General features: G+C 39.7%; 1 protein-coding gene across 1 annotated transcript; it reads right to left on the bottom strand.

Annotated features, from left to right (window-relative positions):
• Positions 1 to 2,579: 2,579 nt before the first annotated feature.
• Ghitm (growth hormone inducible transmembrane protein) lies at positions 2,580 to 18,960 on the bottom strand. The gene is made up of 9 exons (XM_051206759.1): positions 18,812 to 18,960; positions 16,981 to 17,148; positions 16,052 to 16,151; positions 11,870 to 11,981; positions 11,142 to 11,283; positions 7,781 to 7,889; positions 5,977 to 6,165; positions 5,466 to 5,637; positions 2,580 to 3,773 (listed from the first exon to the last, which is right to left on the bottom strand). Exons 2-9 carry the CDS (start codon positions 17,107 to 17,109, stop codon positions 3,689 to 3,691), a joined length of 1,038 nt encoding a protein of 345 aa, XP_051062716.1. The 5' UTR covers positions 17,110 to 17,148; positions 18,812 to 18,960; the 3' UTR covers positions 2,580 to 3,688.
• Between the last annotated feature and the right edge of the window lie 208 nt (positions 18,961 to 19,168).

The raw sequence follows: 19,168 nt of genomic DNA, 5'->3' as shown, positions 1-19,168 counted from the left end.
GCACATTAATTAGAACCAGAAAAACAATAGAGTGGTGATCAAGGAAAAGGAAAAAAGCCTCTTATATGTGGATCCTAGTTTTGATTTCTGAAGTACATGTGGAAGCCAGGAAACTGGAAATGAACCATAGGGAATGGATACCTTAAGGGAGGAGCTAGTAAAATTCAAGTAGAGAGGGGATACTGGGAGTAGAAAGGTCCAGGCACAGAAGGAGTGGGGAATGAGGAAATATGGTGGGCAGAAGACTCAAGGAAACCCAGGATCTTCAGGCCAAAGAAAAAAGCCTCATTAGAGGGGACAGTAGAATGCAGGTTACAGGAAAATGGAGGAGGTTCTTCAGACTACGTCAACATAGAGTGGCTGGTGCAAGGAGAACATGGAAGGTTGCTAGTCAAAAAGACACAAAAAGAATAGTCTTATGGAAATCAGTAAGTTGCAAGCTAATACATATGAAAGGAATTTGAACAAATTGAGTAGATGCTGCTGCTCAGAAGGCATGTTTAACTGAAAATCTCAGTGCCAGGAATGGAATCTTGAGTCACTGGTCTAGGAGGCCCCAAAATAGGCTGTTACCATTGCTCAGGACATACAGAATCAATTTTGAAATGGCCAGGGTACTCTCCTTCCCTCACATCGTGCTAGGTGTTGAGCATGCTGTTGCTCTTATTTGATGCTGGACCCTGAATGCTTTTTGATTGGATATGGTCTGTGCCTCAGAAGGGATTTCATATTTGGTACTACGAACTTAGAAGCTTTTAATTTGGGAGATCATAAACCCTAGGGGATAAAATCTGTTGTTTTGCTTGTTAACTTCCAGTTATGTTTCAATACCCATACGCTAACACTTTCAACTTTGGTTGAATGAGGTTCTTTTTGCAGTGTGTAGTGGTTAGTGCAGACTCATAACAGTTAAAGTACTGAGGATAAATGGCTGAGGGCTCAGCTGTGGGTGAGTTATCTATAGCAACCCCACCATCCAAAGCTCAGGGAACTTTAGAGTACAAAGAAATGTAGAAGAGTGCTGTCAAATGATGATTTCTGAACATGGTCACTACACACATCAACACACAAGATCCGCCAGTCAAAATCCCAGAATGGAGGGAGTGCTGAGGTCCCACCCTCCCAGAAGTTTGTATGTAGTTGATGGCAGCTGAGGGAGTCATTCTCCACCAGGGCCACATATCCATGTACATATGAACTCTGGGTTATTTAAAAAAAAAAAAATAGAGGCGGACTAAAGGAGAGTGAGCACACAAGGGTGTGGGGCACTAGGGGGAAGAACCAGTGGGTAGCTATAAATGTATAAAACTTTCAAATATTAAACTCACGCAAAGTCTCCAAGCACAGAGCAAACATGTTTGCCACTGACTGAACAAACTGAATGTGTACACCATTTGGCAATTACATGCCTCTAAGCTTTCTCAAAGTAAAAAACAAAACCCTTCTAAGCAATCCCAAGGGCCTGTGATTTAAGATTTCAAATGACACAAAACTTCTGTTTTTGCCTAAAACCTATTATTTTACAGGTCAACTCTATTCTGTGAGGAAAATATCGGCTCACCCACCCAGGATATATCAAGATCCAAGAAACCAGATCTTTCCATTACTTCAGAACCACCTCCTAACAAATCATATTTAATATAACTCATTTTATAGTCTTTATTGTTTCAGCAATGATGTCGCTATAAAATTCACATTAAAATAAAACAGCCAGTAGCAGGCAAAATAGCTCAGTGGGTAAAAGGTACTTGTTACTGAGTCCAATGACCTGAGCTGAAACCTTGCCATGCACATGGAGGGAGAACCCTTCAAGCTCTCCTGATTGTCACATGCTCACAGGACACCATGATGTGTGCACCTATATAAATAAAAGAACCTCTGACCCTTTCAATTTCTACTTGACACCCCTGCTGAAGTCATACTGTTGTTTTGTGAGTAACCATATAAAATGAAGGATGAAACTTTGGGCTCTAAACTACAATTGAAAACAACAGGTTTAAGATTTAAATTTAAGTCTGGGAGGTGGTGGTGCATGCCTTTAATCCCAGCATTCAGGAGGCAAGAGGCAGGCAGATCTCAGGGAGTTCAAGGCCAGCCTGATCTACAAGGCAAGTTCCAGGACAGCCAGGACTGTTGAACAGAGAAACCCTGTCTCAAAACAAACAAACAAAAAAAAAACAAAACAAACCAAAAACACAAACAACAACAACAACAAAAAAACCAAAGATTTCAACTTAAAATGACAGTGAGAATTTATGGAGACTAAGGACAGAAATTGGCTTTTTTCTCCCTTAAGGAAAAAAACCCACCCCAAGGGGGGGGGGAGAAGCCCAGCAGCAACAGCTAAAATTCATACACTCATATGATGCCCAACCATGTCTGAGTTTAGCCTTAAACCCACAGTATAGATGTCTCCGTCTTACAGATGAAGAAATTGGGTGTGGGGAGATTAGGTAATTTGTCCAGGGTCAAAAAAACCAAGTTGAGATCCAAATAGAGGTTGGCCACCCAGCCACAAGTCCCCCCATCTTACCAGACTACAGTAACATGGATGTTTCAGGAAAAAAAATGTACAGCACTCACCATCTGACCAGAACTTTTATTTTAGAAATAAGCATTCTGTGTACTTTAAAATGATTAAACTAAACTGAATTACTGTAATAAATATTTCTCAAAAATAACAATTGCATATATATTCATACAGACTTCACTGAAGCCCCTCACACACAAGTGATCTGTATCAAAACCTTACAAATGTAACCTGAACACAGAAAGCACCTTCCTGTTTTATTTTCAGTCTAGTATTTCCCAAAGTCAACTAAGTTTGCTTTGTTTGTTCATGCTTAACCTGAGAGGAACATAGAAAAAAGGCTCCTAATCTTAGCATAAGCCACAAAAAGGCTTTTCTGGCAGCTGTCAAAGCTATGACGAGAAATCAAGCATGTTTTCAATTATACACTGAGAAAAATGCCCAACCAACCTCTGAAACTACAAATACACTGCATATTTGAAAAAAAAAAAAAAAAATCTCGTGCTTTGGAGTGGGTTATAGTGAACACAGTTTTAAGGAAATGTTTTAGAAGACTTCATAGTAAAACACACATACACATAATTCCACCAGGGGAATTAACACTCTGTACTATCCTGACAATGAGTAACCAGGAGGCCACTGACAAACACGGGGAGAAACAACTGTCAGACTATCAACAGTGGTCACGTGTTTCCACAATTCCGCCATCTCCCCTTAGTTCACAACAATCGATGCTGTCCTGAGCATTCAAAATATGACTGCAGGTGACTTTTCTCTCTCTGAACTCTATACCAAAACCTCCATGTCACTCATGACCTTAGATATTCTGCAAGTTCTATAAGATATGAAGACACAAATTCACTATATTTTACTTATGCTATAAATTAAAAATCTCGTAACAAATTTTAGTTCTCACATTCACCAAAGCATTTTTAAATTACTCAAACATGACAGATGAAAATGTGCTTATTTGGAAGACATCTACTGAATTTATTCTCTAAAAGAAAAGGCAAGCCTGAAGGGTCACATTACTGAACATTTAAACATGGTGACAGGTTATCTTCTAAACTCAAAAGCAGTTTTGCTAGTGCAAACTGTAATGACTATCTGCTCCTAATAAGCAAGCATCAGGGGGCAGAGACACCAGAAGCGACCACTTCATTTCTTTCTGTTGCTTCCAGTTGCTAGCATAGTTGCAACTCGCATAAATATATTTAATGTATCCATGTAGATTCTCAACATCCTAGAAGAGAAAATTGAGGAAAATGTGACTTTAATAATGATGACAATATAATTCTTATAAAAAAAAAAAAGGAAAAATACTCATTATTCCTAGTGTTACTAAATGGGAACTAAAAATACAATGTTTAAATGTTAGCTGAGTCCTAAACTAGATAGATGATGCTCAGCTTTCCTTCGGGAAGAATCATCTTTTAAATGCAGAACACACTTTTTAAAAGGATTATGAATTCTTTGACATCCAACTATGAGTATCAAAGCTGGGTGTCAGACAATGGCATAATCAAAACAAATAGAAGAAACATACCTTTAAACAAACAAACAAACCAGAACAGAGAAACAGAAAAAACAAAACCTCGCCAAACAGTCTGGCATTTTTCATCCATCCCCTTTAAGAAAGCTGCTATATAAAGTGTTATAGCAACATTTTAAAAAGCTATTACATTATTTTATTTTTAGGTAAAGGAAAGCATTACTAAAAAATGTGAGAGACACTTTGAAACTCTAGGCAGAATCCAAGAAAAGTGAAAACACTATTTTATTTTATATTACTGAATGTCAACTAGAGCAAACACAAGGAAAAATGTTTGCTGAACCAGTTTCCCCTCCTTAAACATTACAGTTCATTACATGCATGCATTCCAACAGGCAGTACTTGCAATTGGCCCCTGAATGTTACACGCAGGAGCAAAGCAATCAGTTTTCTATGTAGAGAGCCCAAACTTAGTATTGGGTGTCCTTATTTGGAAATATAATCTTCAAAGATATAATTATGCAGGTACAAGGTGGTGCACACTTTTAATTAAAGCTCTTGGGAGGCAGAAGCAGGCAGATCTCTGTGGCCAGACTGGTCTACAGAGCTAGTTGCAGAACAGCCAGGGTGGTTACACAGACACACCGTGTCTCAAAAACAAAACAAGTGCCAAGACAGGTTTGAAAACAGTACAGAGAAACCCTGTGTCGAAAAACAAAAATAAAACAAAAAACAAAAAAACCAAGCCAAACCAAACCAAAATATACAATTACAATGTGAGTTAGAATGAGACCATACTGGTATAGGGTTATGTCTGGTGGTCTTCTTAAAACAGGACAAAATGGATTGGAGAGATGGCTCAGCAGTGATGAACACTGGCTGCTCTTTTGATTCCCAGCACCCTCATAATAGCTCACAACTGTCAGTAACTCCAGTTTCAGGGAATCTGGCAGCCTTACAGACATACATGCAGGCAAAACACCAAAGCATATAAAATAAAATAAATCTTAAACAAAAACAATAAGAGAAAAGACAGAGACATACACCACAGGGAGAATGGCAGATGAAGGTAGGTATCTACTAGCCAAGAATCACCAGCAGTGATAAGGCAGCTGAGAGACAGAGGACATTCTCATCAGGGCCTTCAGAGTTCCCCACTGTGCTGACACTTTTAGTACTGACCTTGGGAAAGAGAATCTCCCCACCCCCACCCCTTTGGGGGTGGTATTTCAAGACAGGGTTTCTCTGTGTGATAGCTTTGGCTGCCCTGGAACTCACTCTGGCCTCAAACTCAGGAGGATCTATCTGCCTGACTGTCTCCCATGCTTTGTCTGAAGAGAATAAATTTTAGGCCACCTATCTTATGGTCCTTGTGAAACGAATATACATGGAACCAAACAGCCATGGTTATGTAATACAACAGTAAAAGAAAGGTTTACTTACGCATTGATGGGATCATATTTTTGAGCTCCATGCATTGGTGTTATTTCTGCGCGTCTGATTACTTTCTGAGTATCATGCAGAAGGAACATACTGAAAAGAACTAATCCACCATACACTGCTACTGAGTACAGAGTGGCCCCAGCCACTGTGGTAGGGGGAAGAAACATAGACCCTGAAACAAGGGGAAAAAAGAAAGTATTTATATAGAGATGGGCATTCTTGGAACTAGACTTATAGCTTCCATTATTTAAAACTACCTTGGTGTATCTGATATCTGAGTAGGTGCTTATACAATCTCATGGATTGTCATTCTTCCAATGGATTACTTGTCAACATTAGAACAATTTCCAAGTCAGCTTGATCATTTGAGATACTTAATAAAATGAATACTTAACCATAAGCCAAGATTTTATGATGTCAAATAATCAAACCCAATCAAATTAGCCTATCTTTGAAACAATTTTTAAAAATAAATCTTAATGTCCAAACCCTTCAAAGCACAGCAGCTTACCCACTGAAGACACAAAGACAAGACCCAGGCCCACTCCCAGGGGCGCTCCCATGTTCAGAAACTTCTCACTGGGTGCACACATGGCCACAGTAGAGAGGCCTCCCACAATACCAGCAGTGTACCATGCAGCTCTCAGGAGAAGAGGCCCCCCTAAGATTGTCAGAGGAGCCACCACTGCACCCATCACACCTGGGGAAAGAGCAAGGTCGTTAGAGATCTACAAATGACCATAAGGTTATCTTAACACTGTACCTTATAGTAAACAATGTTGGTACAGTGAATCTCACATTTGGGTACTTCTACCCTACCATCCAAATCATACAGTCAATCTGGGATCACCAAATTTACAGTTAATACCTGTAGCTATACAAATTCCTTACCACACCACCGCTGGGTCACAATTCAAATACAAACAGTAGTCTGCATTTTTAGTAATTTTGTAAAAGTCTGTGTAAGTCACTAGATTTCACAATTACAGAAAGACAGAACTGATAACAATGCCAAACAAATAGCTCAAGGTGAAACCTAGTGATGTCCAAAGGGAAGAAAATAAACTAAAACAAAGTGTGTGATACAACTTGGAAACATAGATGTTTTCCAGATACTCAATAATTGACTTGCCTCACCTAATAAGGAACAGTCTCATCTCGGCAGCCCGGGCGGAGAGCGGGCTGCGGTCCGCGGGCGGTGGCTTCTAATAAGGAACAGTATCATCTCAGCCCATAAAAAGAAACCCCAGAGCCGGTGGTGGTGCATGCCATTAACACCAGCACGTGGTAGGCAGAGGCAGGTGGGTCTCTGAGAGTGAAGCCAGTTTTGTCTACATAGTGAGTTCCAGGACAGCCAGTGCTACACAGTGAGACCTAGTCTTGGGGGGTGGGGTCAGGGTGAGGAACAACAACAAAACCAACCAAACAAGCAAAAAAGAAAAAGAAAAAAGAAAGAAAAGAAAATCCCTTAAATATTACAGGAACATGGCATAGTCAATCACCAAACATCAGTGGAATCTCTCCAACTGGAAGAGTCCAGGATACAAAAGTATTTCAACAAAAAAATAATGTAGTTGCTTCCTTTAGTTTTCTTGGTGCTGGGGATCAAGCCAGGGCCTTGTGCAGCAAGCCTAATACCACTGTTCTACACACATTGCATCTGTCTTCTGAGATAGTGCCTCACCTTGTTACTTAAGCTGTCTTTAAACCTGTAATCTCCCTGACTCAGCCACCCGAGAAAGCATTATAGGCTGTTTCATCAGACCTGGCTCTTGTTTTAAATGACTATTGTGTAAGCAGGTGTACATAGTGTATATATGGGTATATGTCATGCCATGCTGTTGAGGTCACAGGATCACTCTGTAAAGTTAGTTCTCTTCTATCTTTATGTAGGGTTACCAGGGAGTGAATAAGCTTACCAGGTTTGTGGCCTTTATCTGCTGAACACCTTAGTGGCCTCTCAACTCTTTTCTTATATGTAGTTTATCTCACAGCATAACCTCAGGGCTATCTTAATACCACCAACCTTCAATATCAATACCTTTAAAGGAAAGGCCTGATAACAATGTACCAACAATGATTATACAAAAAATGGTCTCTAAAAATGAGGTATACCAACTGAAGAGCCATTAAAAAGGCCAATATTGTCAGGCGCTTCAAGAGACTGAAGTAGGAAGACAGCAAGCTGCAGGCCAGTTTGGCATGCAAATAAAGACCTTGTTTCAAAAATGGAATAAAACAAACCAAACAAATAAACAAGGAAGTGAATAAATAATATTCAAGGCAGTTTAATAAGAATTTGAAACAGAACATACCAGAATGAAGCATCCAAGCTAGATGTTTAGGGCCTGGGCTCTGATCATAAGATATTGATTGCACCAGCATTCCAGCTCCAATCATGGCTGCAAAGGTTGCACCAATTGTCTGGAAGACACACATTAAAAAACCAAACAGGTCCTTAATGTAGAAGCCCAGAGTCAAGTATGACTAATCACTATGAGGAATAAGAAACTGAATCCTGTTTTTCTCTAGTACACTTAGGTTTCTGTTCATTTCAACTTTAGTAAGACCACATTAGGAAGAGTGCCCTCTACTGCCAGAGACTAACTTTCAACCTGATGTTAAGCATAGGAAAATGAGTCAGCCGTTTTTGTGCAGGATAAGAAAAACCAATGCTGAAAATCATACTGGATTCTACCTCACTGTTTTCTAATAGAGAAACAATTGCTACAAACTGTTCCATGAATCCTTTGTTCATATTTTTCTTTAAAAATCTGCATTTCTGTTTACCTGCTCATATTTTACATTTTAGTGATACTAAAGTGACAGGACTGAATAAATGCCCCAAAGTTTCATGTTTCCTTAATTGTGTCTACTGTGCCTTTAAGAATGTATGGTGGTACATGACTTTATCCCAGCACTTGGGAGGCACATTCAAAGCCTGCCTAGTCCACAAACTAAGCTCTAGGACAGCCAGGGCTAAATAAAGAGAGCCTGTTTCAAGAAAACCAGTACCAGCCTTGTCTACAAACAGTTCTACAACAGCCAGGGCTGATAGGAAGACCCTGCCTCAAAAAAAAAAAAAAACACCCAACAACAAAACCAAAAAGTAACTAAACAAACAAACAAATAAACAAACCACCCTGGCAGGCCAGAGATGGATCAGCAGCAAGTTTTACTCACTGAGCCCCAAATGTAAGCCTGAGGACCAGAGTTCCATCCTCAGAATCCACAAAAATATAGAAAGGAAAGAACCATTTCCATAAAGTTGTCCTCTAACTTCTAGATGTGAGATGCCCGCCCCACTTAATACCTGACTAACTTACTAGGCTTTCTCGGAAACTCTTCTAGCAGGCACTTTGCCCAATAGTGGCAGATGTCACTCCTGTTTCAAAGGCACTTAAGGAAAACCATGCTTTCTTGCCTATCTGTATCACCTCCAAAAGACTCGACATTCCTTTCTGTAACATCATCTACCTAGCTCCCTCAAGTATTTCTCTTAACTATTCTTAGTAGCAGAAAAGAGTAACATTTTGCTACAGAGGTCATGGTCTCACCAAAGCTTCCTTGTCAGTTTTGGTATTATATTTTTATGTACATTTTAATCTTTCAGAATACTGCTGTGCTTATATAAGCTTAATTTTAAACTATTTGCCTTGATTCAAACTGACTTTCCTAGTGAGAGCTCACCTTCACTTATTCTTTGCCTCTATAAACCTCTCTTTAAGGCTAGGAGAGTCAGGATACTCAGCTGATAAGCAAGGTCCTTAGACTAAGAGTTCAAATGGATATATTATTATAATGGTTTTCCTCTCAGTGACTGTCATGTCTAAATTATCATAAGTTCTCCTCTTGGAATATACAATGTAGGAAATATCACGGATCCCAAACTTACAGTTAAGGGTTTCCAACTAAGGGAATGTAATTTACATCTCTTTCCTTTCCTGGTCTCGTGTTTTAATCCCTCATTTTGAGACTTACAGGCACAGCTGAGCTGATGACACCTGCTTTGTTTGTGTCTCCCACATTAATTAGTTCTTAGCATTCAAACAGAAGCATATTTCTGCCACCCCAGGCTGTACAGTGCTCTCTGTTAGGTACTTTGGTCAGCTTGGAAATCAAAGATATCCTTTCTAATCATATCCTCTCGCCAGAAATCTCACCCTGAATGGGTCTTTCCCCATTAGGTCTTCCTAGCTCCCAACTCTTCTTTGTTCTGCTGGACTGGCCTTATCCTCTGTGGAAACAATGTTTCAACAAAACATGTAGCAACAACCCTGAAGAACTAAGTCTCAGAGGCTGGAGAGGTGCTCCAAGTTAAGAGCACTAACTGCTCTTGCAGAGGACCCAGGTTAAATACTCAGCACCCACATGGAGGCACACACTGTCTATAACTCAGGTTTCATGGAGCCCAACACACATAAACATGGAAGCAAAACACCACTGCACATTAAAGAATGAACTCTTTTACAGAGGTGCCCTGATGGACTGAGAAAAACTCTTTCAGCTGACTTGTTTCACTTTCAACTTTTATTTCTTAATGCATTTCTAGTGCATTCTAGATCTCCCCCACCACAGAGCAGGAGCAGAATCCATATCCGAAAGCATACAGTGCTAGATAGCAAAACACCAAGTGCTTAAAAAATAAAGAAATATCCTACTTTACTAGGCAGTGGTGGCTCATGCCTTTGATCCCAGGAGGCAGAGACAGATAGATCTCTATGAGTTTGAGGCCAGCCTGTTAAACAGATGAGTTCCAGAACAGCAAAGACTACATAGAGATAACCTGTTTCAAAAAACAAAACAAAAAAAAAAAAAACCCAAAAAAACAAAAAAACCAAAACCAAACCTACCAAACAACAACAAAAAGCAAAACCAAAAGAAGAAAGAAATCTCCACTGAACAGAGCACCTAGATAAAAGCAGAGCTTAGGAGTAGCAGCACCACCACAGTAATTTTCTCTAACACTGTGGAAAGCAAGGGCTTTGGGGACAGGAATTTCATACTAATCTGCAAGGTGGATTTGCATTTACTTCATTTGTTTTTAAGACAGTTTCTCTGTAGCCCTGGTTATCTCAGAACTTACTCTGTAGACCAGGCTGGCCTCAAACTCAAGAGATCTGCCCACCTCTGCCTCCGTAGTGCTGGGATTAAAGGAGAGTGCCACAACCACCAGGTAGAAAATAGAAGTTGTTTCCTATCTGCTCCTAAATTCAGGTTTCAATCCCTTTGATTTGTTTAAAACATATCTGATAAAGAGTAATATAGTATTCTTCCATTTAATGTCCTCTCCCTTTCCCACAATGTATATTTTAGGACATCTTTTCGTCTCTGTATCAGGAACCAAACCTACAGTTCAACAGATTCTAGGCAAGTCTTTTACTACTGAAATATTAATGGTCCCAGGTTCATGAATTTCTTTTGGTTTTGTTTTGTTTTTGTTTTTAGAGACCAGGCTTTTTTTTGGAGCCTGTCCTGAAATTTGCTCTGTGGACCAGGCTGGTATGGAACTCACAGAGATATGCCTGCCTCTGCCTCCTGAGTGCTGGGATTCAAGGCATGTGCTCTACCACTGCCTGGGTCATAAAATCTTTTGATCTTTATACCAAAAAAGCAACAAAACCAACTAATCACCCTGCAACACCTTCCCACAAAAATACCAAGTAGCTAACTTACCACCCAAGAGCCTCTCATCATGAAGTTCATTAGAGCAGGTGTTCTGGCTACTGCCAAGGCAGACAAAGCTGTTAAACCAATACTCCCTGATAAGTACATGTAAGTAGAATGAATTCTATCCTTCACATACTGAGGCCAAATTCTGTAACAACAACAACAACAAAAAAAAAAAGACAAGTTTAGCTTATTTATGGCTGTAAATTTTGAACAAATCATTTGTTAGATATGCTAAAGAGGCTAGAATAAATCCCTTTAATGTTCTCAATCTAATTATGATGGAAATAATAACCATTATTATTGGTTTTGGTTTTTCAAGAAAGGGTTTCACTGTGCTGTACTGGCTATCTTGGATCTGGCTCTATAGATCATAGACCAGGCTGTCCTGGACTCTGCCTCTTAAGTGTTGGGAATAAAGGTGTGTACCACCACACCCAGCTATGATGTATAAATAATTATGCACATCTTGGAGCTATTGGAGATTAAATGACACAAACATACACTTGATACACATAAAAAGCAATACATTTTCTTCTTTTCTGAATACATAACCTTGGTAAAAGATGCTTACTTAGGGTTGAATAAATCTATGACAAATGAACATATTTGCATATTCATAAATGAAAAGCAGACAAGGCATTCCAAAAATGACTAGAGACTCAAGAATGGGAAGAAAATGGGAACCTTTATTTGAAGGAAGGATTCTGGTTATTTAGGATCAATTTACTTACACAGCCTTTTCGATAGCTCCAATCTCATTAGACATTCCTAAGCCATAGTAGCACAGCGCTCCAAGACCAACAGCTGCTCCTCCAGCAACAAACCACCTTCCCATCTGATCAACTGCAAGCACAGAAACACAGGGTAGGATCAGCACATTTCAACTAAAGTGCTGGGATAAATATGAAAAATACTGAGGAGGGGATCAAATCCTAACTGTTTCTTTACAGTAGTCTCAATATTAGGAGACTGGAAGGAAATGATACTCCTGAAACAAATGTAAAATAATCACTACAAAGAACAGAGGAGCACTACTTGGGAGATTAAGGCAAAAAAAAAAAAAAAAAAAAAAAAAAAAATCTAAGACCAGCAGGGTCTACACAGCAAAAACATATCCCAGATGAATAAATAAATGTTTATAAAATAAATTAAAATGGTATCAGTCATTCCTCACTGTACCTAAGGTATTAACCTAGGTGAAGTTTTAGGTGAGTCTAGAAAATTGATAAAGAAAAATGCTATTAATGTTTATGTACCCAATAAAGGAAGAGATGTTCTTGCTTTAGAATATTGAAAATTTATCAACTTCATGGCAGATGTTCATAAAGAACATCTTACTCCCTTCAACTTAAACTTGTTCACTAAGAATGTTCCTGGAAAATCATGATTTGTTCTCTGTGGTCAAGCCTCTATCAAAAAGAAATTCTTTCTATGACACCGATTAGAGTTCTTCCCCCAACAGTGACATTTCCAAGTTAAGAAGCAATATTAATCTGGTTTCAGAATCTCCAAACTTAAAATTCAAACTATGAATCAAAGTGACTTCATTAAGATAATGCCTTCCTAGGGGCTATAGATCCGGCTCTGTAGTTAAGAGCCTTTTGCTGCTCTTTCAGGACCTGAGTTCAGTTCCCAGCACTCACTTCAGGTAGCATATAATCACCTAAAACTTTGAGTTCCAGGGGATGAGATGTCTTCTTGGTCTATGTGGGCACTGGCACAGACCAGGCAGATACTCAGACATACATACATACAATATAAATTTTAAGGGATAGTGCTCCCTTAAAAGGGCTTAGGAAAACTCATGAATTCTTCTTGGATGGGTAAGCTTTTACTAATACCTGTTTTAGTGATTTATTTTTTACTTGAAACATGCTTGAATGAAGAGTCTAAATAACCTGAAACAAACTTTCTGAATAGGGTCTACCACTTTAGATAATAGTATGACAATATTTTCCTTCCTAAAACTGCAAATCTTAATATAATCCGATGGGAGATGTCAATGAATAAAGCACTGATGCACTGTTGGCCAACAGGAAAACAAGATAGGCAGGACTAGGAGAAAAGAATTCAGGAGGAGGAAGTAGGGAGAAGATTCAAAGAGAACACCGGCCCCTCCTGTAAGATAAGACCACGTGGAAATATCTTAGATTAATAGAAATGGGTTAATATTTAAGACAGAGCTAGCCAATAAGTAATACTAGTAACAGACTAACAGCTTTATATCTAATACAGAACCTCTGTGTGTTATTTGGGCTGGCGTGGCTGTGGAACCAGACCGGTGGGAAAACATACTCATAACAAAATGGCGCTGGCAACGAGGCTAATAAGAACTTCCACTTAAAACTTGACAAAAGCTTAAAAAGGGTTTTAGAAACAAAAGAATGGAGACAAGCAAGGCTTCTTAGTTACTGCATTTTTCTCGGTTGGACTCTGTTTTGCTAGAGACAAGCAGGAAGACAGCTCCTTTAAGGGATGTTTCCTGACTCAGCATAAGTGGCGAAAAACCGCACCACTTTTAAGAAGTGCTGCTAACAATTCAATGGTGTGTATGAGCAGCTGTTTAAAATAAATAAATAAAAAGAATAGCTGGGGCATTGATGGCACATGCCTTTAATTCCAGCACATGGGAGACAGAGGCAAGTGGATCTCTGTAATTTCAAAATAAACCTGGTGTATAAAGTGAATTCCAGGACAGCCAAAGTTACACAGAAACCCTGTCTCAAAAAATGAAAAAATATAAGCCACGTAAAGATGGAAAGCTCAGAGAGACTTTGGATGTTATTGTGTTGTCTTTGTATTGTTTAACTGCTAAGGAAACAGCAACAATTGTTAAAAGAAATGCTGCTGGATTATTCCAATATATATTTTAAAAATAATTTTGACTCCAAAATTAAGTTCAAGGACAGGTTAATGGGGAAAAGGATTTCTATTTTTGTTTCCACAGAAAATAAAATGCTGTGGATTCTTTCCAGACTAACATGGTTTGATCAAGCAAGACCCCCTGAAGCAATATCCATGGGATAAGACAGCCTTGCAGACCACTACAGCCAGAATTTCTATGTCTTATTAGGATCATCATGACAGCACCTCCTACCAGCAGTAAGCAATTTGGAAAGAACGATGCCCAAATTCCCAAATATTGTCTATAAATGTTTGTTTTCATTTAAATGGGGTTGGTTTAAATGGTTAATGACCACAACCAATCTTTTTAAAGGTAAAAAGGGGATTGTGGTATGGATATGAATGGATTTTTGGAATGGATTTTTATTTATTGATACAAATTTAAATAAGGTCAATTTTGTGATATGTATATTTCTCTATCGAAGAAACTTGTTATAAACAAGTTTGCTTCCAATATGGCAAAACTAGCCATTTGAGCAAGATACTGCTTTTGTCTGGACTGTTTGACTTTATGCTGTATAAACTGGACATGCAAGACCCACAGGAAAGTGACTGCTGATACAAAATGAACATTGCTACAGTTCCTGCTTCATGGAAGAGAATGCCAGAGACATTCTGCAGGACACAGACAAAAGTGACTGACACACTGCCAATACAGGTCGACAGTTGAAAGTTTCCTGCTTTGCTGAGGAGTTTGCCTGACACACTATGGCCTATGGGCTGAAGATGAACATTATAGAAGAACGTTGGGTGACTGACCAGGCAGTGAGATGTCTCTGTCATTTCTAGAGTTTATATATTATCCGTCTGTGGTCTTTGATGGAGTTGAAGACAGATAGTTATGGTTACAGTTTTCCTTAGGATTAAAGATAAATTACATATAGGACTTTAGACTCACAAAGATAGGATAGATAATGGAATATTTTCTTTAAATCTTGCTAAATGTTAATGAACTAAACATTGTTATAAATGTTTTGTTATATATTTTCCTATGTTAAGGTTAAAACCCTTCTTTATATTTTAGACAGAAAAGAGATTCTGTAAATATGTTTCTTGTATTGGTTGGTTTCCTATTGGCAGTTGGCCAATAGGAAAGCAAGATATGGGTGGGACTAGGAGAAGAGAATTCAGGAGGAGAAAGTGGGGAGGAGATTCAACATGAAGAACAGAGAACCAGCCCCTCGCTCCTGTAAGATAAGACCACGAGGAAATTCTTAGATTAACAGAAATGGGTTAATATTTAAGACAGAGCTAGCCAATAAGTTATGCTAGTAACAGGCTAACAGCATTATATCTAATACAGCATCTGTGTGTTATTTGGGGCTGGCACAGCTGTGGGACCAGACTGGTGTGAAAAACATGCACCTAACAATAACCAGCAAACAAACACAATACAATGCAAAGCACTACTCCTTTTTGAGTTATCAGATTTCCTAAGAAATATAATTTTTGCTTGATTAACTGTTTTGTTATATATAATTTTACTATATTAGAATTAAAACCTTCCTTTTTATTTAGACAGAAAAGAGATGACGAGGATGCCCTTTTCTGTATGCTGTGAAGGTTTCTTACTGGTTGATAAATAGAGCTGTTTTGGCAGGATGTAGCCAGGCAGGAAATATAGGTGAGACTACCAGCAGAGAAGGCTGGGAAGGACAGAATGAGTCATGGGAGAGAAGCAATGTAGCTGCCAAGGAAGAAAAACTCTGCCACCACCGGTAAGCCAAGAGTTACACAGATTAATAGAAATGGGTTATTAATTATAGAGTGCTAGCCAATAAGAAGCCTGAGCCATCGGCCAAACAGTGTATAATTAATGTAAGTCTCTGTGTGTATTTGAAACTGAAAAGCTACAGGACTGGGCAGGGCAGAAACTTTGGTCCATATAGAAGTGTGACCTTTCTTGCAAAAAATACACACATGTAGGTTTGAATGTATTTTCAGGAAATTGTTCATAGGCTTCTGAAATACACGTAGCAGCTTCATGTTAATATTGAACTTCAACTTACTTTTAAAGATCTTTTCCATTGATGGCTCAAAAGCTGCCTCTTTCAGTCCTTGGCCAGTTTTCCCACGGTGGATCCTAACTCTTGTCTTGGTAGCATATTCCTGACATATACAAAAAAGACAAGTACCATTTAGACCAACAGTATGTCAATAAAACAGAGGATTTTTTTACACTATAGTATCAGATAAAAGTTAACTAAGATTAGACGTAGACTGACCTGTGCTCCATCTTTGACATGATTATACAATTTTCTCAGGTAGTGAGGGTTAAATCTAAAGTCTCATGAACAATAGGAAAGCACTCAATCATTTATCTAGGTCTTTCTCAGTGGTAGTGAAGTTATTTTAAGAGAAAATACCTCCTTCTAGATACTTATGTTCTCTTTAATTCACACTTTAAAACACATGGTATACTCATTTAAATACTAGAAGATGGATCTATTGGCTTGCAATCTCAGCACCTGGGAGCACAGGAGAAGTCACAATTTGGAGGCCAGATCTCCAAGAAAATCACCTGTTACCAAAGGAAACGGGCCTTTCTTGAAAATGGACAGATTTTTATCCTTATCTAAGCAAAAACTGTAAGGCCATCTTTAGTAACTGATAAAATGAACCATCTGGTAGTATTTTGGGTTCTTAAGCATTTGAATACAGTTCCCACATATAATCCTTTTGCTGTACCATGTAACTCAATTCCCCAATGTTTACTCTGTTTTCTAAGAAACTGAAAGAGATATAAGGTATAAAACCTCTTTCATTTGTGATAGTGATGTAAATAGAAAGCTCACTGGAAACTACTGTTGCTTCATTTATTAAGTCACTAAAAGAGAGTAAGCTACAAACCACCAGACACTCTCACAGATAACCCATTAATTTACCAACAAAACACCCAGATGGGGATGGAAACCAATACTGAAAAAGCATTCTTTACCCTGCTGGGTGTTAAGAGCCATTGATTCTTTGTGATGGAATTCTTCACAAGTGGGGAGACCTTGGTGAAAGTGGGCTGGAAAACCCTGGAAGGCAGTGTCCGGAGACACACGATCCTTGCAGCCAGCATGGTGGGTGATACACCGGTTCACTAAGCAGATCTGAAATGCTGGTTAGAAAGGTAGAGGGGGAAAAAATAAGTTAATTGAGAAGGGAACAGAGGAGCCAAATAGAACAAATTAAGGGTCTACAAAAAAAAAAAAAAAAAAAAAAAAAAAAAAAATCACAACAGTGGCCTCACTACTTTTTAACTCATGAAATCCAGTTTGCGATGGGTCATTCATCATAGTTTGAACCACCATCCATCCATTGTACAGAATGAATGTTATTATGTTAACACAATTACAATTCTGTTTTTGTTGTTGTTTTAGAGACAGGGTTTCTCTGTATTGCTTTGGAGGTTGTCCTGGAACTCACTCTGTAGACCAGGCTGGCCTCAAACTCACAGAGATTCGCCTGCCTCTGCCTCCCGAGTGCTGGAATTAAAGGCATTCACCACCAACACCCGGCCCCACAATTACAATTCTAACAGATTTTATAATAGTGTTGACTGATAACTTATACTATCATTCAGTGAGTAATGTTAAAAGAATCTACGGCCGGGCAATTGGGAGGGAGAAGCAGGTGGATCTCTAAGAGTTCGAGGCCTAAGCAAGCTGGTCTTCAAAGAGAGTTCCAGGACAGTCTCCAAATCTATAGAAAAACAAACAAACAAACACAAACCCAACATAAAACAAAAATTTGTGTAACTTTTCAGTAACTATTCATCAGGAAAAGATGAATAACCAACTCGGTTGAGGTCGAACTGTACAAGCCAGGCATGTAAATGTTTAGTAAATACGTCAAATACTTAAAAAGGCACATTCAGCTTAAGTTAATTTATTCCATCACTACATAACATTCGATCAAAATAATCATAATTGTCCAGCCAGGTTTTTCCTGTTGTTAAGACTCCTTTCGATGTCCTCAACAGGGTAAATAAACAACTCTCCTAACAAACTAAAATTGAATAGTCTTAGCTCCAGTAAGACTATAATGGATTACATGGAAGTTTTTTGTTTTGTTTTGTTTTTGTAATGCTAAAAGCACATTTCTGGCTACTGAGTTGTGATGAATCTTCCATTGGCGTCTTTTCCCCAAATACAAGAAAATTGGAGTAAATCTTGGGACTCAGAAACCGCCCACGATTTACCTTAAAACTCCAGGGATGTAATGATAAAGCAGTTTTAACCAGCACCTTCAGGTTGACTTTTTTGAGAGTCCTTCCACAGGAACTAACAAGTGACCTTGTGGAAGGAAAGGATAGTCCTGCTGGTACTTTCACGCCATTACATCATCATCTCAACCTGTCGCTTCTTTAGCCTTCAGCCTACAGACCCGGACAGAGGTCTGTGTCTGAACGGCCTTATGTCGTGTAAGAGCCCACGACGGCCATCCGCTACGTATTTAAGGAGGATTCTGGACCTCCGAGACCGCCCCTAGGTTGGTTTTGTACGAACTACTGCCGGCCCTTACGGCTCCCTTGCGCACGGGGGCATCGGGTCCTTCCCTCTCAGCGCCAGCTCGCAGCCTCCGTGACCACGCAACCACCTCACAGCACCCTCAGCCGGCGCGGGTCCCCGTGACTCAGCATCTCTCTCCCTGCCCAGGAAGAGGCACAGCGAGGGCCCGCCACATCTCCCTGCCCCGCCCGCCCGCAGCAGCCGGCCTACACCCCGCTGAGACGAAGCCCGTCTTGGGGACAGGGATTCTCAGGGCTCGCCGGGCCGTACCTCAGCTCCGGTCACCTCTACCACGAGGCTCCCCTCCGGGCCAGCCAAACCGAGAGCTCGCCACCTCCTTCTGCCCGCTCCTTCGCAGCTGCGCGACTCAGCGCGTCACGCAATATCCGGACAAAAGGTAAATAGTACACACAGCCAATCAGGAGCAAGCTCCTGACGGAAGGGCGGTGCAGCGGGGGAGGCGGGGTCTTGGCTCCGGGATCGGACCAATGGAAATTTGTGATCGGAAACGTCACAGTTAGCGTCCGTTTTGGCTGCGGTCTGCGAAGCCGACGCGGCCATTTTAGCTCTGGGTAACATCTTCCCTAAGCACTTTTTTTTAACCCTCTCTCTTTTAGCCAACACCTG

Source organism: Phodopus roborovskii, unplaced genomic scaffold (assembly GCF_943737965.1).
Source record: "Phodopus roborovskii unplaced genomic scaffold, PHOROB, whole genome shotgun sequence".
NCBI lineage: Eukaryota > Metazoa > Chordata > Mammalia > Rodentia > Cricetidae > Phodopus > Phodopus roborovskii.
The sequence above is the reverse complement of the archived record's forward strand: the minus strand, read 5'-3'. Positions and strand labels throughout refer to the sequence as shown.